This window comes from Taudactylus pleione, unplaced genomic scaffold (assembly GCF_031769625.1).
Source record: "Taudactylus pleione unplaced genomic scaffold, aTauple2 ptg000064l, whole genome shotgun sequence".
Classification (NCBI taxonomy): Eukaryota; Metazoa; Chordata; class Amphibia; order Anura; family Myobatrachidae; genus Taudactylus; species Taudactylus pleione.
This window is the reverse complement of record NW_028284466.1, coordinates 559,172-574,802: the sequence shown is the minus strand read 5'-3', so window position 1 is coordinate 574,802 and position 15,631 is coordinate 559,172. Positions and strand designations below refer to the sequence as shown.

At 41.7% G+C, this 15,631-nt stretch overlaps 1 protein-coding gene across 6 annotated transcripts in view; it reads left to right on the top strand.

Annotated features, from left to right (window-relative positions):
* MBNL3 (muscleblind like splicing regulator 3) overlaps positions 1–15,631 on the top strand; it is a 163,489-nt gene that overhangs the window by 128,148 nt on the left and 19,710 nt on the right. For 5 of the 6 annotated variants that reach the window (XM_088465741.1, XM_088465743.1, XM_088465744.1 and 2 more), the window contains exons 5-6: positions 4,836–5,054; positions 10,733–10,969. In XM_088465741.1, coding sequence (XP_088321867.1) covers positions 4,836–5,054; positions 10,733–10,969 — 456 coding nt within the window. The remainder of the gene's footprint in view (positions 1–4,835; positions 5,055–10,732; positions 10,970–15,631) is intronic. The other variant, XM_088465742.1, reaches the window with a different exon arrangement.

Below are 15,631 nucleotides of genomic sequence, written 5' to 3'. Positions count from 1 at the left end.
CCCCGGAGTGATCATCGGGATTCCCCGTGAGACCACGGCCCTTTATGTTAGGCCACGTCTCTTTTCAAATATATATATTTTTTAATATCTCAGAAAGAAACATATTAATCGGACTTTGCGATGAACTCCTACAGTCACAACAAAACTGGCTTTAGATGTATAACTAGGTAGAATGTTATAACAGCAAGCTTTCCAATAACTATTCAGACATGCTGTGAGTATAGGAGTTTATAGCAAACTGTAAGCTTTCCTTTTGAGATATTAAACTACGCAGGGAAAAAATAACACCAAATCAGGCTCGCGCTCGGGGAAAAAAAACATTGATTCGCAGTTTACGCAGAATCAGTGTGTATTCGCACGGGTAAACGCGCGGCTAATTGAATATCAATGCATCAGTTACAGCCATCATGAAATTTTAAAAATCTTTATTTAAAAGAGAAAAGTGCGCTAATCTTTTGTGTGTGTGTGTGATTCTTCAATAAAACAATTGGTAATTGAAGAAATGAATAAGGAAATAACAAGGAAACCGGCCTGTGTTCCAGTTCTCATCTGACAGGCATTGTGAAATGGCTAAATGAAAGACATTCATTATATGAAGATAGAGATATAAAGATGGGAGAAATAACCATGGTTTTAGGAAGCTTTTTTCTGTCTGGTTTAAATAAAAAAAATTACAAATATAAGACCATATTTATTACCTTAAAGAAAACAAAAGCTAAATGATTGCACATGAACCCCTCTTATTGACGGTGCTGCTTACCAGCTTCATGATATACTGCCTCAGGTCAGGGCCGGTTCTAGACCTTGTGGAGCTTGGGGCGAAAGTGCCCTTTGGCGCCCCCTCAAAAATCAAAAGTTTGTTCTTCTGCCTTAGCCGTATGCTCTCGACAAAGGGGTGTGGCTTTGTGACACGTCTCCTGTTCATCACTCTAGGGGGCATGCCCAGCAGAAAGTGGATGTGCTGCTGCTCCATCCTCTCCTGCGGCCGCTCCCAGAATGCCGAGCGCGAAGACGCCACACCCCGGCACTACCAGCATTCTGGGAGAGTAGGAGGGATTGGGAACAGCAGCACAGTTTGTGAATATGGTGCTGCCAAAGTTGGTATGTTATGCCACACAGAGCCCATTCAGTTTTTGTCACACTGTAGCAGTGCCCCTTATAACATATTATGCCAACAGTAATGCCCCTTACACATAATGCCACACTGTAATACCCCCCTCCCAGCGACTTCACCTATATCCCTCCAGGCTCAGGCTGCTCCTCTGTGTCCCGGTCTTCTCTCCCATGTGGCCGCTCACAGTCCCAAAATGTCAGGCGCGGCTGCAACGGCATCACGCGGTGTGCTGTACAGGCATTCTGGGAGACAGTGGGAGGGAACAAGTGGCCATAATGGCGCTGCCGAAGTAATGTCTCAAACTGCGGCGCCGCAGTGGGCAAGAGCGGGCAGGGGTCGTCTTATTAGACGGAGCCAGTGACCGCACCCTCAGCCCTGCTTGCCTGCCCCTAGAACCGCCACTGCTTGAGGTATACCACATCCAATGAGGGCCCAAATGTAGTCTGCAAAAGTCAGGAGACTTTTGAAATGAGAAAGTGGTGGAGAGTGGCCTCCACAAAAGGACTTTGTTGCATTTGGAATGCATTTCTGAACAGATTCTGGGCAATGTAATAAAAGGTTAAACACACACACACACACTACTTGCCTACTTTTAAAGAAGGTGATGTGGTTTGTGGCATCCCCCCCACATCATTGTGACCCTTTCCCTTCACTTTGCAATGACGTAATATGCATCAACTAGGACCCGTACCACCCGTTTTTCTGGGGACATGGGTGGAATTTGAGAGGCTAATCTGCTGAAAGGAGTAGTAGCAGGATGGACTTATGTGACACACTGCCTCTACACAGCCTAGGCACAATTCTAATTTACAGCTCACGAGAACAGAGATGACTTGTGGGTGTATCTATAATGCGTGCAGGGTGTTTTTTAGCTCCAAGGGGCAGCTACTTGTAGCCATTTTTTCCTGGAGTGCTACAGAACTGTCATAAATCTCCCTCTGAATTGTGGGCTGGGCTGTAGGCAGAACTCCTGAAAAAGTGGCAGCATGGATTAGATCTCGGGTCTCCAGATAGGATTTAGGGGTCTGTACTTTCACCTTTTACTAGATGCAGCTTTAAACAGTGGGTCCTAAACTCACTCATTTTATGCTTGGCAGGATCCCCATTATAGCAAAACTTTTATAAAACCAAGTAACAGATCACTCGCTATCTCTTAATCTGGAAAGCAAAAACATACATCAAAGCAGCATGGTACTGTACATTTAGATAAATAAAGCATGCCTTATGTAAGCATCTAATTTTTTATCAAAACGAAAATATGCCTATTTATATCTGAGAAATATGGTCATATGTTTTTGCCTTCTAAAGCCATGTCATGTGGAACTGTTTATTTAAAGCCTTGAATGAGATTTTACCTATGCAGAGAAGTGTGGTTTGTCATTGGCCACTCACATTAATATACTCACCTAATATGGGAATTAGGGTGCTCTCTTGTGAGAGAGAGAGAGAGAGAGAGAGAGAGAGAGAGAAAGAGAGAGAGAGAGATTACCTCCTCCTTCCAGAGAAGATTCCAGGACTCGCACTTTACCACAAAAGATGGGTTTAATCCAAAATAAAGGTTACATATTACAGACAGATAGAGAGGCCCAACAGTCTGTTTCAACTGCTTACAGGCAATTTTCGTCAGGAGAGACATAATAAATATATATATATATATATATATATATATATATATATATATATACACATGGGTGGCTTATTTCTACTTGGTACTTTTCACCAAATTAGTACAGGTGACGATTTGTCATATTGGCTATACAAAACACAAGTCAATAAGATGTCGTTTTCCAGATCCAAACTTAACCTAGTAGAACCAAACAACTCATCATATACACACACACACAATTTTTTGGGGGGATGTGTGCGGATCCCCATGTTTTGGCAAAACCCCCCTTAAATGTTTTGGATTTGGTTTTAGATTTCTTTAAAATTGATTAAAACAGCTAAAATCAGTCATTTGTACCTGTTTACATGCAATCCAAAACCCGAGATTTGATTTTTAAATCCAAGTTCCGAATGTTATGAATGCACTTAGGAGATACGACCATTAATTGACCAGGGGACTTGCTTGGTAATTATTATAGGTTTATTTTCCAACAATATAGCATACTCAGATGCACAGATAAAATAGCATTAGGAACAGACTTGCAGAAATTCAGCAGGCAAAACAACAATAGATTAGTAAACCAGAAATGCAAATAGTCCAGGAACAAATAGATTGCACTCTCAATGATGAAAAAGCCAAGGAATGCAATGACACTGTAGTACAGGAATTGAATGTTGTGAGGGCACAGCCAATGCAGGATCAGGGAGTACAAGGACAGGAACTAGATGCTGTAGCAATACTGAGCAGGACATACTTATCAGACAATGCAGAATAGTGCTAAGTAGGTTTACAAGATAGCTCAGGCAATTCACAGAGACTAGGGGATAAATTTACTAAAGTGAGAGTTTTTAGAAGTGAGTTTTAAAAGTGATGTTGCCCATAGCAACCAATCAGATTCTACTTAACATTTAACTAGCACATTGTAGAAGATAATAGCTAGAATCTGATTGGTTGTTATGGGCAACATCACTTTAAAAACTCACTTCTAAAAACTCTCACTTTAGTAAATTTACCCCTCGGAGTCCAAGGATAAGAACCAGAAAGGTGAGAAGGAACTAGGCATCCAAAGGATCCTAGCACATGGCAGGCAAGAGACAAACACATGCTATCTGAAGCGGCACAAGACCATCAACAGTCCAGCACAGCAAACATTAATGACCCAGCCATGACTGCTGGGATCTGACCGACTAAATAGGCAGGTGTCAGGTGTTGTCTGTGCTCATAACGAATAAACAATTAATCACCTGACACCTGGCCACAGAACAAAGTAAGAAGAGCAGCCCATCTGGCAGGATCCAGAACTGCAGCTCACAAATTAGGAAGCCTGGTGACCCCTAGTGGCGAAACATACTGCTGGGTATATATATATAACATATCTTTTCAGTAAAGTGAGAGTGAGTACTGTACACACACACACACAGTTTGGACTCCAGATAAAACAATGCTTCCTCCAGATAAAACACTTCCTGTCACATAACCAAACCTTCAGCCCAGAGCCAATAAGTTTAGTCATTTGAAATCATTGTGAGAGCTGTGGCAGGAGGTGACCCCGCTCCAATGCAGACCACTTTTGTAATTTAGATTTTTTTTTTCATCACGGGAGTAGGTAAATTATCAGTGTCTTTATAGTTACAAAACTAGTACTTCTTAATGTTTTAAGCTGATATGAATAAAATGCTGTCATCCCAAAGGCACTTGCGGTTCAGTAGGTTTCACATTAACATGGCCAGTAGATATTTCTGTGACCGGGCCCGGACTGGCAATTTTGGCACTAGTTCTGGTGTCTCTAGGAGTATCAGTGAGCTGGACTGGGCACTTAGCCTCTGTCAGACCTGATTTTAATAAAACAGTCATAGCCTGCAGCCACTTCTGGCCTGAACTCGGTGAATGCTGGAGTCCCTCCCTGCGCCCCGGGGACCACAGTGTTTTACCACATTATGCCTTACAAAACCATTGCATAATTATTTTTATATACAGGTATACAATTTTCATTTTTTATCTTGAACTTAGTGTGTGGAATATTCTGGTAAATGAAAAATGAAAACTTAGTTATTTACATTAATTGTAATGAGATTGCCATGGTATAACGAGCAGTGTGATTATGGAATAATGCAGTCTTGTTTCTTTCCTCAGACCACATTCCCTGTGACCCCATCCCTTGCAACAAGCCCGACAATGGCTTTTAGCCCATATCTGAGTCATGTCTCTCCAGGAATGGGCCTGGTTCCTGCAGAGCTTTTACCAAATACCCCTGTCCTGGTTTCTGGAAATCCGTCTGTTACAGTACCTGGCGGCTCTGCTGGTCAGAAACTGGTGCGCACAGACAAACTGGAGGTATGTGTCACAAATGGTCTCATGCATGGAAATATTGGCTTGAAGGGCTTCTTGCTCCAGACTAGATGTAATAATTGAAAAGATTAATTACAGAACTATTTGTTCTCCGGGTGACTGTAGGCCATAAAATACATTTGTCACACTCACTCTGACGTGTTATTATGAGTTTATGAGTATGTAGAACCTGTCATTTTTGTTGTGCCTCATATTTTCCGATCAAGTCTCCTCTAGCCAGGAGTGAGGGCATATAATAATTGGTTATAAAGTGAGACTATGGGCCAAATGTAATAGGATCTGAGTTTTTATGTGGGACAAACTCGTACTTTCTCGCACATTTAAAAGTACGAGTTTGTCCTACAACTTGGCAAATTTAATAGCATGCAAAACTTTTGAGTTTGAGGCTATTACATTGTCCGAGTCCGTGTGAGTTTTCTCAGATGAAAAATCGCACCTTGTAATGCGTGTTTCATTACAAGGTGCGAGTTATACAGAAACCTGCACAGATCAGCGAGATACGTGAAAGCTTCTATGTATAAAAAAAAATAGTAAAATGTGAAAAATAAAAAAAATAAAAATTACATGGGGTCCCTCCCTAAAAGCATAACCAGCTCCGGGCTTTTCTGAGCCGGTCCTGGTTGTGGATATACAGGGGACAAAATGAATAGGGGGCCTCCTGTATTTTCCACAATGAGCACAGGAGGTGTAATTCCACAGCCAGGGGACCCTTTTACTGGGTCCCCCGGCCAAAGCATTCATCACCTGACCGCTAGTCAGCCCAGGCCGGGGATCCCTGGGGATATGGGGACCCCCCAATAAAGGAGTTCCCCCTCTCCTGGGCTGATATACCTCGGGGCTATCCCCAGCACCCCTGGGTGATGTGTGCCGGGTTGATTGTGTAAAAAAATAGAAGAAATTATATTGTCTTTTACAGTCGAACTAGAGGTCCCAGCAAGCCCTCACTGCATGCTGGTACTTGGAGGACCACAAGTACCAGCATGCGGGGCATTAAGGGCCCGCTGGTACTTCTAGTTCACCTGCAAAAATATATTGAAATAAACACAAGACACACACACTGTGAAAGTAGAAGTTTATTACACACACATTCACACTCACATATACTCGCCTACAATCCCTGTAGGCATTCACGTCCTCTTCATGAAGCATCCACAACACCTAATTACCAATAAATCTGTGCACATGTGCAAATAGACAAGATAAATGAGTGCAGCAAAACACGTGTAAAAAAAATGCAAACTCACCTACCCCTTGTTCCGGTCCTCTTCGGTCCATGTAGGCATCCACTGTCTTCAGAAAACAACAAACCGCCAATACGCGAGTCATGGACATGTACCGTCTTCTACAGGATGGTACTATGCGAATGAGGGCTCAGCCGCTGCATTTCCCATAGAAATGCAATGGCTGAGAGTTCATTGGCTGAGAGAGGCAGGCCCCTGCCTCTCTCAGCCAATGAGCGGTTCCCACCATTAACTTCAATGGTGGGAACCGCTAGGTTATTAAAGGTTAGGGGGGGACCACACGTCACTTTTTCTTTCGTATTGTACTATTTTTTTAACGTAAAAGCATTCACGCATCTCTAAAACCTGCTCAGGCTATACTCGCTAGAAGGTCTGTTATTCTGCGAGTTTTAGGTCAGTAATAGTGTGCGAGTTAAAAACTTGCACTCTATTACATTGGCCAAGTTGTATCCTCACAATGGCAAAACATCTGGGTGCGAGTGTTGCCATTGCGAGTTGCAGGGGTGTGAGAAGCGTGCAGGTTTGCATGTTCTCGCAAAAAAAGTGCAAGTATAGCTCTATACTCGCACATTTTCAAAACTCTGACCCTATCACATTTGGCCCCATGACACTTTTAATAAGCTGTGTGCTCCACATACTGGAAGTACACCCCACCAAGTGGAACTAAGCTTCACTTTTAACGTTTATTTGTCACTCACCTACAGAGGAGGATATTTATGGAGCATAAAGCAAAATGGCTTGTTTCTGCTCCGACGTAGCTAAGTCACCCACCAGCATCATCTAGGTGCATGCAGGATCGGTTTGTAAAAGGAGGGGGTCCGCGTGCAGTCTCCTTGTGCCAACCCCTCTCTCGCCAGCACATTCCAGAGTAGACTCTGGCACAGTGCTAAAGTCTACTGCACATGTGCAGATCTACGGTACCTTGGTGTCCGTGCCATTTTCCCAGTGATTTCTTGCTGTGCATGCACAGATTTTCAGGAAAGCGGCACCTGCACCATTTTGGTAATAGTTTCTGCAGTGACGATGGAGAGGTAAGTATTGTGAATGGGTGCAAGGTGGAACCGCACACCCTTCACCCATTATAGGATATGCCCGTGCATGGCAACTCTGTACTCGTGAGCCATAAATTAGAATTGTATAATAAAGTGCAAAGTGCAGATCGGCCTAGCGCAACCAAAGATGCCGCCGGGGTACAGGTACCGGGGGAAACCCTGATTCCCCAAAATAATGGTAAAAGTAGAAGGTGTTGGTATCTGTCTAGTGGCGCATCCTTAATGTTTTATAAGAAAGGTGGGAATATAGATATAAATACAAACAATAATTGAAGACGAGATACTTCCCTTCAGTTGGACGTGATGTGAAGGGATTTTCCACATGTATAGAGATAACACATGGGACAAATATAGTGTAACTCAGATTACAAAATGAACAAATTATTACTTAAAAAGATTGTAAACTATATAATTGGCCCTATAATGGTAATCACATGAACAGCTTAGCAAAATAAATGACTATGACTCAGTAAGAGCAAATAATAAAATTACATGACATGCATATGCAGTGGTAATAGTGAAAAGTCCAAGGTGGCACTCGTACTGGAGGTATAGTGGTGTACAAACAGAGCAGTTCCAGATGCTGCTCTGCGTCTAACAATACCTCTGGCCCCTTTGGGTACTGGATGCAGGTAAAATAGCTTGCAGCAGGTGGCTGACGCGTTTCGATCTTCTGGGCTCTTCCTCAAAGGAAGCCCGAACCTAACCTTCCCCCTGATGCCTAAACCTAACCTCCCCGCACTCTAAACCGAACCCTCCCCCCTTAGTGCCAAGCCCTAAACCTCCCTCAGGATGACGGCCCCAGGATTCTGACAGGTGTCGGGATTCCTGCGCCAAAATTCTGATCGCCGGAATCCCATCTGCCGGTATATTGAACGTATACCCAGTAGATTAGCTTCCCAAATTCCATCCACGTCCCCAGAGAAATGTGTGCCACGGGTTTTAGTTGATGTATATTGCGTTATTGTAAAGTGGAGGGAAAGGGCCACAATGATGTGGTCTGTGGCATCACACTCCCCACGCCACCTTCTTTAAAAGTAGGCAAGTGGTGTGTGTATGTTTGTGTATGTGTGTTTAGCCTTTTATTACATTGCTCAGAATCAGTCCAGAAATGCATTCCAATGCAAAATAAAGTCCTTTTGTGGATGCCACTCTCTACCACTTTCTCATTTCAAAAGTCTCCCTCTGAAATAAAATCTAATCTTAGCACTGCCCCAGAATACTCTGCATTGGTTTAGGTAACACACTCACTCAGCCCAACTCCTTCTATCGACCTCAGTGTACATGTTCTCCATAGCAAAGTCAGCCATCTTGCTTAGCAAACTTAACTGGATTTGGCATAAGTCGAAGGACACGGTAGTTCTGTACCTTGGCTGTTTGGTGAGTCCAAAATGATGCTTTTCTTAAACATAATAGCCTGTACTGCCCTAGTGAATTGATAAGCTCTGTTCTTGTGACCATTGGTGTAGCCACAAGATGGCTGCCTACATTGTGTGGAGGTGGATGATGCACTGTAATACACTGACATGTCCCTGATTGTGAGCGGAACATGCAGTAGCACTTTATTTAGATGAAACCTTTTTTATTTATTTGTCCTATGATTAACATCTCTATAAATATATATATATATATATACAGTCAGGTGCATAAATATTGGGACATTGACAGAATTTTCATATTTTGGCCTCTATTCACCATCACAATGGCTTTGAAATGAAACAAACAAGATGTGCTTTAACTGCAGACTTTCAGATTTAATTTGAGGGTAATTACATCCAAATCAGGTGAACGGTGTAGGAATTACAACGGTTTCTATATGTGCCCCCCACTTTTTAAGGGGCCAAAAGTAATGGGACAAACTAAACAATCCTAAATCTAACTTTCACTTTTTAATACTTTGTTGCAAATCCTTTGCAGGCAATTACAGCCTGAAGTCTGGAACGCATAGACATCACCAGATGCTGGGTTTCATCCCTGGTGATGTTCTGCCAGGCCTCTACTGCAAATGTCTTCAGTTCCTGCTTGTTCATGGGGCATTTTCCTTTCAGTTTTGTCTTCATCAAGTGAAATGCATGCTCACTCGGATTCAGGTCAGGGGATTGACTTGGCCATTGCATAACATTCCACTTTTTAGCCTTAAAAAACTCTTTGGTTGCTTTTGCAGTATGCTTCGGGTCATTGTCCATCTGCACTGTGAAGTGCCGTCCAATGAGTTCTGAAGCATTTGACTGAATATGAGCATATACTATTGCCCGAAACACTTCAGAATTCATTCAGCTGCTTTGTCAGCAGTCACATCATCAATAAATACAAGGGAACCAGTTCCATTGGCAGCCATACATGCCCAAACCATGACACTACCAACACCATGCTTCACTGATGAGGTGGTATGTTTTGGATCATGAGCAGTTCCTTTCCTTCTCCATACTCTTCTCTTCCCATCACTCTGGTACAAGTTGATCTTTGTCTCATCTGTCCATAGGATGTTGTTCCAGAACTGTAATGGCTTTTTTAGATGTTGTTTGGCAAACTCTAATCTGGTCTTCCTGTTTTTGTGGCTCACCAATGGTTTACATCTTGTGGTGAACCCTCTATATTCACTCTTGTGAAGTCTTCTCTTGATTGTTGACTTTGACACATATACACCTACCTCCTAGAAAGTGTTCTTGATTTGGCCAACTGTTGTGAAGGGGTTTTTCTTCACCAGGGAAATAATTCTTCTGTCATTCACCACAGTTGTTTTCCTTGGTCTTCTGGGTCTTTTGGTGTTGCTGAGCTCCCCGATGCATTCTTTCTTATTAAGAATGTTACAAACAGTTGATTTGGCCACTCCTAATGTTTTTGCTATCTCTCTGATGGGTTTGTTTTGATTTTTCAGCCTAATGATGGCTTGCTTCACTGATAGTGACAGCTCTTTGGATCTCATATTGATAGTGGACAGCAACTGATTCCAAATGCAAATGTCACACCTAGAATCAACTCCAGACCTTTTACCTGTTTAATTGATAATGAAATAACAAGGGAATAGCCCACGTGGACCTGTCCATGAAATAACTTTTGAGTTGATAGACCCATTACTTTTGGTCCCTTAAAAAGTGGGAGGTACATATAGAAACCATTGTTACTCGTACACCGTTCACCTGATTTGGATGTAATTACCCTCAAATTAAATCTGAAAGTCTGCAGTTAAAGCACATCTTGTTTGTTTCATTTCAAAGCCATTGTGGTGGCGAATAGAGGCCAAAATATGAAAATTCTGTCAATGTCCCAATATTTATGCATCTGACTGTGTATATGTGTATATATATATGTATATATATATATATATATATATATATATATATATACTCATTTGTTTATTTCTGTTCAGGTTTGCAGAGAATTTCAGCGTGGGAACTGCACCCGCGGAGAAAATGACTGCCGCTATGCGCACCCGATAGATATCGCCATGATCGACACCAACGAAAACACTGTAACAGTTTGCATGGATTACATCAAAGGCCGATGCTCTAGGGAGAAATGCAAGTACTTTCACCCCCCTGCACACCTGCAAGCCAAAATAAAGGCAGCTCAGCACCAGGTGAACCAAACAGCAGCAGCTGCTATGGTAAGGGCTTGCCCAGCTCCCTCTCTCTCTCTCTCTGGAGCCTCAGTGTCTGGGGGCTAATTAAAATGCACTTAACCCTGGCAGGATTTACAGCTGTTAGGTTGCATTCCACTGATTAAACCATGCTATAGGACAAACAATTCATAATTTTCTATGTATGCATAATTATGTATTATACTATATGCATGTGTCTGGGAAATCCCTGTGTTACCTTGAAATATATTTATTTCATAGTTTTAAATGTAATTGATAGTTTGCAAGATGCCCCTCTTGAATAGTAGCTGTTTCATACAGTCTGCATGTGTCAAGTTGGCTACTCTCTGGTCAAGCAACACGATTATCGTTCAATTAAGCCACAGACGTAAGTGGACAAATCAAATAAGATCTGGTCATATTTCCATTTGGGCAGAGACACCACATTATGTACACTTATGGGAAGGGACTGCACTCATTGGCTGAGAGGGGTTATTGGCTGTGCTCTACCAACTGCACTTTCACCCATGCTCAGTGACAGGGGCTCTCAACCATTTGGATACTCCTTGGAAACCCATTTGTGTTATTTGTACCCCCAACATTTGCAATGTAAAACATCTGTAATGAAAATAATTGCCATCACATAAAATGTTTATGCACCACTATATGTAAAAGCAATAAATATGCTAAAAACAAGATTAAAAAAAAAAAAGATGACCTAAGAATAGAATGAATTGAACATATATATTTCTCACATACTACATTTTAAGGAATATTTTACATTTAGACTAACACTATAGTCCACATATGCCTTGTTAGTATTCTCTAACCACTTGCCTGGCATGGTCGCATCTTGCCGGCCACACTAGGTTGTGCGTTATCTGATCTGGTTGCAATAATGCGACCAGTCAGATAAACAGTGTGGGATTCAAAAGAGAATCTTCCCCCAGCTGCTGCTCTCAGAGGGGACCTTACAGTCCCTGTGCTTGCCTGCACCCTCTCCCAGTGTCTGCCGTGCTGCTGATCACTACTGATCGGTCAGCACAGCAGGACCTCCCACCCAGCGTCTGCAGAGATTAGCAGTCCGTGGGAAAAAGTCAATGACCCCCTTCCCCTCCCGCCCTCTCTCACCCCCTAAAGTGCACCTAGTACTTGAAGCCGCGATGTTCTGATGGTGCTAATACAATGTTCTGATGTTTGAAAATTTGTAAAAAAAATAAAAACATTTTATCAAATCATTTTGGATAGTTGAAATAGATGTTCTTCACCTAATTCACTCATAAACAAAAACTATTTCTGAGCAGTTTTTGGAAAACAAATTTGTCAGTTAAGTGGTTAAAGCTATATAATGTTCCAACAATTACAGAAATAGCCTTTTTTAGCCTTAATGATTAAATTAATGATTCAATTTTTTATGTTTACAACTTTATTATTTAAAGCAACTGAAAACTGGTAAAACATATAATAACAGGCAATTTAATAGAGTGATGTCATAGTCACAAGTCCTGACATTATGGGTGCTGTGTCAGAAATTCTGTGGCCTTCACTAAATCCAGATACTCTCTTTTATGCAGGAAACACCAGTGATCATGTCACTGTATTTTCCTGGCTGTCCAGGGTCTTTCTGTGATGCATGGGGTGTAGAGATCCCTAGGACACTGCTTTCCCTATATGTCTTTTTATCACCTAGCTGTTTAGCCCCACGCCCTCACACCCCGCTGCACCTGTGTGCAACGAACCCATGATAGATAGGCTACTGCAACCCATGTAGCAAGTCAGCTAAGTGTAATGAGGTTGTTGCAGGCTATACAGAGTTGTTTTCAGATGGAAGCACCGGGTCTAGGGCTGCTGAAATTGAGTACTGATAATGATGATGACTATCCGATCAAGCATATGAATAGGGTGGTGCGGTTGCACAAATGCGTACAACTTAACATACAGGTGAATATATACATATTTCTCCTTACATGCAGTGGAGGTGTAAGTACAGCAGACTTGTGTTCAACCCTGAATCAGCCCCATGGTGTCACAAAATAGCATTTGCATTGCCATACTGTTTGCAGCTTTTTACTGTCGGAAAAGACCCGTGATACTAGTGTAGACAAGAGTGGCACCTACAGGCTAGAATTTTCCCTCATGGACTACTAGATTATTTACACTATACGTTTGCTTTCAAAAATATGAACAATGCTATTTTGAGTATTAATTGTAGCCAGTTTAAGCAATGGGATGATCCTTACAGTATGTATGAAATAAAACAATAGAATACTGTTTTTGGAATTGATCAAATACGATGTGCATTCACAAACGTATGGGCCTTGACAGAGCTGGCTATGTGAAATTGTGCTAAGGATGCCATGGTTATGCTCTAAATCAACTAAAATGCTTGCGGAACTGTTAGACCCCAGTATCATAGGTTCATGCCCCAAAATAGTCACTTTTTCTGTGGAGTGGAAACTACCACTGCCTTTAAAAATGTGTTTAGGGGTAGGTGTGGCTAGACATTTACCTGCCCGCTACGCCATCTATTCCCTTCATATGTTAGTCGTCTTATACCTCTACTACATCCTTTTGAAACTGTAGATCTATTAATCTCTCTAGTGGCCATCCCATGGGGGAAAAGGTGGAAGACGAGGGAATATACATAAAGGAGGAGATATTATTCCTGCTGATTTATATATAGTATATCTGTTGCCACAATATTAAAATTTGCTGGTGGCCACAGAAAAAAATGTCCTGAAAGCCAGAAGCGGGCAAAGTAGTGGTGCCATAGAACCACTGCTCTGGAGAACTGAGGGAATATCAGATGTGCAGGTGACAATGGCCAGATGCTATACACTGGTTTTTTCATATACCTTACGTTCTGACAAGGCACGTAGTTGTGTTACAGTATCTGGAATGTAATATATCTTTGCTGCATGAACACATCTTTTGTTCTAGGTAATCATTGGAAACATCTTTATATCACCCTAATCATTAGATTTATCTTTGAAATGTTATTTAAATATGTGTCTTTTCCTACTATTATACCAAGACTTTAACTTTTAAAATTGAACTAAACACTAAAAATGAACATCCTAACTTAAACCTACATGTAATAAAATCTGTCTGACTATCTTTTATTATCGTCTATAGAGCACCATCAATTTATGCAGCGCAGTACAAAGTATTTTTGACATTCATAACAGTCCCTTCACCACAGGTGCACACACATACACATTAGGCTTCTCTCTATATGTATAATATATATAATTTTATTTTTTAACTTGAGATAGGGATTGTCACATTCACCCTTTGCTTAGTTAACCACTTACCCCTGCTGGGCAAAAAACCCAAACAAACCAGTACAGTACTTGCAGATTTGTCATACCTCACACTGAAAGATGCAGATAGGGTAAGTGTAACCTGTTTAAGAATTTGCATCATCTAGAAGGTGGTAGAAATATGAAGACGCCGACCGCTGCCTACTCTGTGTGCACTCATGTGGGCAGGGGTTGCCGGTTGATGATGGAATTTGCTGCATGAGTGGTATAAGCTATGATTAAACAAGTTCCATCATCCATGCTGGCAAGTGGGCCCTCTTGCTGGAGATTTGCCTGCAGTCACATTTGAAGACCCACCAATTTCCCCAAATGCAAGACCTCTCTAGCCAGCTATTTAATGAAATTACATACACCTTCACTGACATCTTATCAACCATTTAGTAGAAGGATGTACATATACAGCAAGTTTGTGTGTTTAGTTCTTTTTTAAGAGTAAAAATTGTTGATGAAAATATTTAGCTATTTAAAATACAATAAATATTTAAAAGGTACTTAGTTACTTTACGGACTCATCGCAGAGATTATCCATCATGGTAATGTCTAAATCCCCTTCACGGAGAGGACCCTGACGTCATCAGCCAGTGTCCAGCGTCATTCCCTGTGTCCAGCGTTATTCCCTACCATCCAAGTGGGCATAAAGGGGGAATATAACCATGTGGCAAGCGTAGGGAGCCATCGAGCCCTAAGCATGGCGAGCGCAGCGAGCCCGCGAGGGGACAACTTTCTTCTTTAGGTGGGGACAACTTTCGGTACTTGTGTACGTTAAGTACACAAGTACCATTTAAAACATTCATTGGGTTCTCTCTGCAATGAGTCCGTAAAGTACACAAGTACCATTTAAAATTATTGTTATAAGAAACTTATGTTAAAATGTATTCTTTTTTTCTTTGTGGGGAGGTGGGTAAATGAGATATTCGGTGAAATAACATACATTATGTGTATATCATCATTCCACATTGAATTTAACTCTTTGAATGTAAATGCATATTAGTTGTTATTTGTCAGTATAAAATGTGTTTTGCATATCTTAAAGCAGCAACCTCTTTTTCATCCATATCTCTATAGGGGCTAGACTTGCTTTGCAAGCTGTTGAATCTCATGTTCAATCCTGCTCGCCACCCGAGTCGAAATGCACGACCCGGGTTATTTCAACTGGCCCCTTTCACACTGCGCAGTAACCCGGGTTGCTGCACGTTCATGTGCAGTAACCCAGGTTATTTGATGGCAGTGTGAAAGGGGTATTATTGATTTCCTCTAGATTAGACACATGCATTTTTGAAATTCAGCATTAAAGTGGGGGCAGTTGATTGCCAGTGAAGTATGAGAAGAGGCAATTGGTTGACAGTGAGATGCCGGGGAGTATGCA